At 48.4% G+C, this 9011-nt stretch overlaps 1 protein-coding gene across 1 annotated transcript; it reads left to right on the forward strand.

Annotated features, from left to right (window-relative positions):
• Window positions 1–6862: 6862 nt before the first annotated feature.
• On the forward strand, window positions 6863–8808 carry LOC124707102 (galactoside 2-alpha-L-fucosyltransferase-like). Its single transcript, XM_047238763.1, has 3 exons — window positions 6863–7145; window positions 7388–8345; window positions 8553–8808. Exons 1-3 carry the CDS (start codon window positions 6863–6865, stop codon window positions 8806–8808), a joined length of 1497 nt encoding a protein of 498 aa, XP_047094719.1.
• The last annotated feature ends 203 nt before the right edge of the window (window positions 8809–9011 follow it).

The following is a 9011-nucleotide window of genomic DNA, read 5'->3' on the forward strand; positions in this document are numbered from 1 at the left end:
TCCATTAACTTGGTCATATTGTTCCGAGCAAGAGCATCGGTGATGTACCCGACAATATAGAAGAACCAATATATTCGGCTGTCTCATCAAGCCCGAGAGAAAAATAGAAGAACTCACAAAATGGGTCATTGCATCAGCCGAACAAGGCACTTGACAAAATATTCTCAGAGCGCCAAAGTCGCGAATAATCTCTGAATACCGCAAAACTCTGCGAAGGTAAGACCCCGGGTCCATCCTGAGCGGCGTGGCACCGTCTCTGACGTCGGTTTGCTACTTTTTTCCGTATCAACAGATACGAAGAAAAATCCTAACGGACGCGTTAGGTACCCGATAAAACATGACTTGGACTCGACAGATGGTAAGACCTTAAGCGGCACATGTCGAGTTAACACCAGTATCCCGAGATCATGTCCGGGGACGTGATCTTGAAGTAGGTTCTTGCGGGATTGCCACAAGAGCGATTAAGCGGTACCTGATCCGTCGGATGAACCAGCCCCATTTACCATTATCCCTGAACAACATAGATAGCAACGGCCTGGAGTCAATAAAACGAGGGGCTGCGCCCAGAAATATAGTCAAGTTCTTTATCGAGTAGTACAACTTGAGTCTATGCCCAGGTGCAAGCACCTGCCCATAGGCTCGGGGGCTACTCTTATCGAGAGTATTGTTCACCCTCCAGATAAGATGAAAGAAAGAGGAAAAATTGTGGTATCGATTAAAAGCAAGTTGAGCCTACACCCAAGTGCAAACACTTGGTTGTAGCCTCGGGGGCTACTCCCATCAGGAGCGCTGGCGGCGCACCCGATAGAAAAATAACTTCGACAGCATCTATGACAATCAAGGTTTGTAGACTCAACTCGATTCTACGACTCGAGTGGAGCCTACTCCCATCGGGAGCACATGGATTTCATCAAGTCCTCCAGAAATATAGTTAAGTTCTTCATCGAGTAGTACTACTTGAGTCTATGCCTAAGTGCAAGCACTTACCCATAGACTCGGGGGTGATGACCCACAAGTATAGGGGGTGTATCGTAGTACTTTCGATAAATAAGACTGTCGAACCCAACGAGGAGCAGAAGGTGTTGACAAGCAGTTTCGATGAAGGATTCACTGTAAATGCTCACAGACAAGTATTCAGGGGTTTTGATATTGCAGATAAATAAAGTACAAGTAAATAAAATGCGAGAGAAATAATTGCAGCGAGTGGCCCAATCCTTTTTAGCACAAAGGACAAGCCGGTTTGTTTACTTATAATGACCAAGCGTTCTTGAGGATACACGGGGATTTTAGTCTAGTACTTTCGCTTCATGTGGCTAAATAATCTTCATTGTTTTGATAAGTGTCGTGTGGGTGAACCTATGCTAATGCACCGCCCTTCCTAGGACTAATACATACTTGTGATTATACCCCTTGCAAGCATCCGCAACTACAAGAAAGTAATTAAGATAAATCTAACCACGACCTTAAACTCCGAGATCCTGCGATCCCTCCTACATCGATATACTAACGGGGCTTAGGTTTCGTCACTCCGGCAACCCCGCAATTAGCAACCGAATACAAGATGCACTCCCCTAGGCCCATAAATGGTGAAGTGTCGTGTAGTCGACGTTCACACGACACCACTAGAAGAATGACACCACAACTTAAATATCATAACATTGAATATTACTCAACCATAATTCACTACTAGCATTTAGACTTCACCCATGTCCTCAAGAACTAAACGAACTACTCACGAGACATCATATGGAATACAATCAGAGGTGATATGATGATGAATAGCAATCTGAACATAAACCTTGGTTCAATGGTTTCACTCAATAGCATCTACAACAAGCATAGAATAACACCGGGAGAGTTTCCCCTATCAAACAATCAAGATTTAACCCGAATTGCTACGGCGATGACGAGGTGTAGCGGTGGTGATGGCGGTGTAGATGGTGGAGATGATGATGATGATGATGGAGATGATGTCCCGCTCGATGACGATGGCGATGGCGTCGATTTCCCCCTCCGGGAGGGAATTTCCCCGGCGGATTCCTGCCCGCCGGAGAGCTCTTTTCTCTCTGGTCTTCTCCGCCCCGCAGAGGCGGCTGTAACCCTTCGTGAGGTCCTCTCTGTGGCTTAGGTTTTCGGGACGAAGGAGTACGCGAAGAAAAGGAGGCGAAAGGGGCTGTGGGGCCCCCAGACCACAGGGTGGCGCGGCCGAGGCCACGGGCCGCGCCGCCCTAGGGTGCCGGGCCCACGGTGGCTCCTCTCTGCTCCCCTTCGGCTCCCTCCGTCATCTGGAAAAATAGGAATTTACGTGAAATTCCCTTCCACGATTGATCTTCCGAAATATTGCGTTCGACGGTGCTTTTTCCAGCGAGAATCCCGGCTCCGGTGCTTGATCCTCCAATGATGATGAAACATGCAAAATAGATGAAATAACATAAGTATTGTACCCCAATATGAAATATATCAATGAATAACAGCAAATTATGATACAAAATAGTGATGCAAATTGGACGTATCAGGGGGCTACTCCCATCGGGAGCGCTGTCGCACACCCGATAGAAAAATAACTTCGAGAATCGTCGACATCATTTATGCTACACATGATCTACGACATGGACCTCGCCTTTGGAGATGATTATGCTTGGAGTCTCTACGCAAGTCTTCGACTTCCCTAGACACTCGGGGGCTACTGACATGGGTATACCCTTCGGGTACCAATTATTAGTATACCAAGCTCGGCTCGGCCCAATATGGAGAAGGCCCAACAAGGCAACCCGAAGAAGTAGTCGACTAGGACTCTTGTAAAACCCTAGGCTGGTTGCATATATAAAGCTAGCCAGGGCACCCGAAATAAAGAGGCCAACATAGAGATGACAGATAGACAACATAGCTCCGCCTACAGCGGCACCCTGTAAACATACATATGATCATATAGTAGATTGCTAGCAGCACGTAGGGATCCTCCACCGAGGGGACCCGAAGCTGGGTACGTCGTGTGCCTAATCTCGCTCCCGGAATCTCCATCGTCGCTCTCTCCCGAAACCCAAGTATACAATACGTAGGCATTGACGAGGCGATCCCTCGTCACCTTGCATTCCGCTTGATAAAAAACTCCTATTGAGGTATGGTGTAGCTCACCTGCTGATTGTTTTCGGTTGCATTGCTTATGCACATGTTGATAATTGAAAGTTAGAGCCCAGGGCTGTTAAGTGTGTGTTTCTTGCTTATGGTTAAGGAGTTAAGGCATATAAGTTATGGAATCCTGAAACTAAGAAAGGTTTGCATAGCACGAATGTTGTCTTTAATGAGGCTGCCATGTTTTATAAGAGTTCATCTACAAATGTTTCTGATGCTATTGATTTTTCTGATGTTTCTGATGATGATCAACAGAGGATTAGCGTGCAGGTGGAGCACGTAGAGGATAAAGAAAATGATGTTGTTGAGAATGAGAACACTGTTGTTCAGCACTCACCACCTGTTTTGCAACAAACAAATAGTTCCATTGTTGATGATAGACCGAGGCGTCACAAAGGTCCACATCCTCGTTTAATTGAAGAGTGTAATCTTATCCATTATGCTTTGAGTTGTGCTGAACAGGTGGAGCGTGATACTGAACGTGCTACATATGCTGAGGCCGTTGCATCCGTTGACCGCGTGAAGTGGATTTCTGCTATGCAAGAGAAGATGCAATCTCTTGACAAGAATGGCACATGTGATGTTGTGCGTTTGGCTAAACAAAAGAAGGATGTCCGCTGTAAGTGGATATTTAAAAGAAATGAAGGTTTGTCTTCCAATGAGCCTCCGAGGTTTAAGACAAGGTTAGTAGCAAAAGGTTTCAGCTAAATTCCAGGTATTGATTATAATGATGTATTATCTCCGGTTGTGAAGCATAGTTCCATTCGTGCAGTCTTTGGTACTGTGGCTATGCATGATCTTGATCTTGAGCAGCTAGATATAAAGACTGCTTTTCTGCATGGTGAGCTTGAGGAGGACATATACATGGACCAAACTGAAGGTTTCGTTGTGCCTGGTAAGAAGGATCTTGTTTACAAGTTGAAGAGGTCCCTTTATGGTCTAAAACAGTCTCCAAGACAGTGGTATAAAAAGTTTGATTCATATATACTTGCACATGAGTTTAAGAGATCTCAGTATGATAGTTGTGTTTATATCAAGTTTGTTAATTGATCACCAATATACTTGCTATTATATATTTATGATATGTTGATTGCTGCCAAGAGCAAGAAAGAGATCAGTACTTTAAAGTCACAATTAAGTAGTGAGTTGAGATGAAGGATCTTGGTGCTGCTAAGAAAATACTAGGTATGGAAATTACAAGAGACAGAAAATCTAGTGTGTTATTTCTTAGTTAGCAAAATAACATTTAAAAAGTTCATCATCGTTTTAATATGCATGATGCAAAGTCGGTTAGTACACCAATTACTCCTTACTTCAAATTGTCAGCATTGCAATATCCTAGTACTGATGGAGATATTGAGTACATGTCACGAGTTCCATATTCTAGTGTTGTTGGTTTCTTGATGTATGTCATGGTTTGTTCTCGCCCTGATTTTTCATATGCTATGAGTTTGGTCAGTCGATACATAGCTAATCCTGGTACAGAACACTAGAAAACTGTTCAGTGGATTTTCAGGTACCTTCGTGGCACATCCAAAACTTGCTTGAAGTTTGGCAAGACCGGTCAGGAACTCACATGCTTTATGGATTCAGATTTTGTTGCCGACTTGGATAAGAGAAGATCTCTCACAGGTTATGTGTTCACTGTTGGTGTATGTGCTGTGAGTTGGAAGGCAACATTACAACCTGTTGTTGCCAGTCTACAACCGAAGCAGAATATATGGCAATTGATGAAGCTTGCAAAGAGTCTGTTTGGTTGAAAGGTTTGTATGCTGAGCTTTGTGGAGATGATTCTTACATTAACTTATTTTGTGACAGCCAAAGTGCAATATACCTTACTAAAGATCAAATGTTCCGTGAGAGGACAAAGCACATTGATGTCAAGTACCATTATGTTCGCGACATTCACACAAGGTAAACTGAAGGTATGTAGGATAAGTACAAATGATAATATTTCTGATATGATGACAAGCCGGTACATGTTTCCAAGTTTGAGCTTTGCTCGAACTTGGTTGCTATTACCCTAAGTGGATGTTTGACGCCAGCAAGTGTTTTCTTTGTTGTTCATGAGATTGTTAAAGTTCATGCTACAAGATGGAATTTGTCTCATGGTGGAGTTTGTTGTATTGTGATCCACATTCATTCTAAAGGGAGGCTAACTTCTGACGAGCGGAGCGAGACCCGTCGTCGGTACGGATCGATGATGCCGCCTATATATACCTCATGTAAGCCGCCAGCTAGGGTTTATCAAATTATAAGATAACCACCGGAGTTTGTAAACACTCCCCGATATAGTGAAGTATTTGATGGCTGGGGCCCGTGATTTTTCCCCTTCTGTGTTAGAAGGGGTTTTCCACGTTAAATCTTGTGTCTCCGCTATGTTTTTCTTTATCGTTCTTTGTTATTTGCTTGTTGCGTTTATACGGTGCCGCCCGTCCCCGCATTCGGCCACGCGCGCCGGAACGAGATGCAACATTGTTGTGCGCTCCTCCCGCCAGACCTCCTTGATGACCCAGTGTATGCCAGGGACTCTTACTAATGTTACCTCTGGTTCATCATGGAGCATGACACGTGTTGGCACACATTCTTTGTGTTGCAGGCAATGGCACGCGTCACATCTTCTGCCGCCAATGCCACCGCCCCAGTGAAGGAGGACAAGGACGTCCATGCGCCCCTGTCACCATCAGAAACGGAGATGGAGGATGAGACCCTCTAGGCCGCCCTCGAGGCGGTGGCACAAGCGGCCACCAAAGAGGCCGAGCGGGAGGCGTTCCTAGAGGTGGCGAGGGCGCAGAAGGAGGCCACACTGCCAGCCGCCGCATTGGAGGAGGCAGAGCGCACGCAAGGAGCAGACTAGCGGACTGAGCATGAGAGTGCAACGTCGACCCAGTGGGAGACCGAGGCCGTGAGAAGGGCGAGGTACCGGAGGTCACCCAGCTCTCCAAACCTGTGGTCTCAATGGGAGGAGGCGCAGTGGGCGTCACGGCCCAAATCTCCAACAGCCTCGTAGGCATCAACGGCGGCGATGAATGCCATCATCAAGCTGGACAGCAACGACAACAAGTATGTCATGTCACCAGCCGCTAACCCAAACCCTACGATATGGTTTTGCCTAACCCAACTTTGCTTGAGAAAAAAGTTTTGATATTGTTGTTATTATCTCGCCCATTTTAGGCTTATTTTGTATAATCTCGCCCGTTTGGCGCATAGGTTACATATGAATTTAGTTTATCCCGTTTTAATTTGTGTTTACCTATTTTTATTTATTTTTTCGATCCGAGGAAATGATCATATCCTGTTTTTTGGCGCCAATACAGAGTGCCCACGTAAATATGTTGGCGCTAAGAGAAAAAAAAACCCGCCTAATTTTTTTCCTCCATGTATCCTAGTTTGTTTCTAATTATGTGCGCACAGCGAGGAAAGGCATGGAGGCCGTTCGATTGAAGCTAAACGGTCGATATTCTGAGAAAAATTAGGCGGGTTTTTTTTCTCGACATGCTCACGCGGCATTCCTCGCGAAGAAAAATTGAAATGTCAAAGACAGCAGCAACAATAGGAAACCGTAACAACTGCCCGATTACTCTCCTTTAAATACCCTGTTATCCTTTCCTTTATACAGAATTTTCCTTCTTTAAAGTTGTATTCGAAATAATGGAGCATTCCTAATTCCTACCATCTGTCAGGATGAGATCCGTGAGCCCGAGAAAAACGCCCGATCCAGCAGATAACAATGGCCTTGGACGGCGGTGTTGGCATTGCCAATGGCATAAGCAAGCGGCCGTCGCAGATCAATGGTTCGGTTGCCGTGGAGAAGGCCGCGCGCCGCGCCGACGAGGCGACCGAGGAGGACGACGAAGGAAAGCCATGGGTCGCAAGGAAGTGGATCACGTCGCTTGCGGTTTGCCTCGCCGCGTTGCCGCTCCTCGCGATCATGGTTAGCCGCCGAGACGGGCCGTTGCCATTGCCGTCCGGCTGGAGACCTGCGACGACGACGAGGACGTACGACCGCACAGGTAGGAACCGGCCGATACGTGCATGTCTTTCTCTTAATCTGCATCTCGTCATGGCGTGTTCAATCTTGCACGCGCCATGTTTCAGAAAAATCTCATGGCGATAGAATTGGCATCGAACACCGAAAGCCCAATCATTTGCCAATTGTCATGTATACTCATCAAGAAACATCTTCATGTTCTTGATGATAAAAGGAGAACTTGGGAGGCAAAGGCTCTAATATTGCTGATTTGTTGACATGCAGAATCCAATCAAAGCAGGCACCTCGGAGACCTGATCATCCCGGGGTTCGACGAACAATCCTGCATCAGCCGGTACCAGTCCACGCCCTACCGCAAGAACCTGACACGGTCGCCGTCCGCACACCTCGTGAAGCGGCTGCGGGAGCAGGAGGCGCTGCAGCGGCGGTGCGGCCCGGGCACCGAGGCGTACCGCCGAGCTGCAGAACGGCTAGACAGCCGGCGAAATGGCACGCGCACCACCACGGACGACGACACCTGCAAGTACGTCGTGCTGGTGCCGTACAGGGGGCTCGGGAACCGGATACTGGCCATGGCGTCGGCGTTCCTGTACGCCATGCTCACCGATCGCGTGCTACTCGTCGACAGGGGGGCGTCCATTCCCGACCTCTTCTGCGAGCCGTTCCCTGAGACTTCGTGGCTGCTGCCGCCGGACTTCCCTCTCCGGGACCTGGAGAGTCTGACCGGCGAGGTGCCGGAGAGTTACCGCAACCTGGTGGAGGACAGCCGGGCCGTGTCCGTGTCGGACCTCCCGTACGTGTTCGTGGACCTCGACCACGCCTGCACCTACCACGACAAGCTCTTCTACTGCGACGACCACCGGGAGTTCCTCCACCGTGCACCGTGGCTGGTGATGAGGACGGACGGGTACTTCGTGCCGGCGCTCTTCCTAAACCCGGCGTACCAGGAGGAGCTCGACAGGCTGTTCCCCCGGAAAGACGCCGTGTTCTACCTCCTGGGGCGGTATCTCTTCCACCCGACGAACAGAGTGTGGGGATTGATCACGAGGTTCTATGATTCCTACCTGAAAAACTCGGACGAACGGCTGGGCATCCAGGTCAGGGTGTTCGACGGGGACACGCCGTTCAAGCATGTCCTTGATCAGATCCTCGCGTGCACGTCCAAGGAGCACCTGATACCTGAGGTCGTGGCGCAAGAACCTGTGTGGCCGGCCAGCGCAAGATCGAAGGCTGTCCTCATGACCGGCCTCAGCTCGTGGTACTTCGAGAACATACGGGGTAGGTACTGGCAGTCGGCGACGGCCACCGGCGAGGTCGTGAGCGTGCACCAGCCGAGCCACGAGGAGCACCAGCTCACCGGCGAGGCGACACACGACATGAAGGCACTGGCCGAGATGTACCTGCTGAGCATGACCGACGCCATCGTCACCAGTGGCTGGTCGACCTTCGGGTACGTTGGCCACGGGCTCGGCGGACTCACGCCGTGGATCATGTTCAAGCCCGAGAACCTTACCACGCCCAATCCGCCGTGCCGGCGGGCTGCGTCCATGGAGCCGTGCTTGCACGGACCGCCGTTCTATGACTGCAAGGCAAGGCACGGTGCGGATACCGGCAAGCTGGTGCCGCATGTCCGACATTGCGAGGACATGAGCTGGGGCCTGAAGCTTGTTCACCCGGAGTACTGAACGGGCGATGTACAATGTATAACAATAAAACATACGAGGATAATGAAGATCTTGCCACGCAATTAGGCAATCACTTTTTGTTGCAGTGTTGATGACTAACCATATATCTCCTGCCGTGATTTTGTCAGTCGAAAATCTACATTGAGCAAACAGATATAATAAGGTTTAAATGGTAAATCATAAACTAATGATGACACGATAAC

This window comes from Lolium rigidum, chromosome 1, assembly GCF_022539505.1.
Source record: "Lolium rigidum isolate FL_2022 chromosome 1, APGP_CSIRO_Lrig_0.1, whole genome shotgun sequence".
Lineage (NCBI taxonomy): Eukaryota > Viridiplantae > Streptophyta > Magnoliopsida > Poales > Poaceae > Lolium > Lolium rigidum.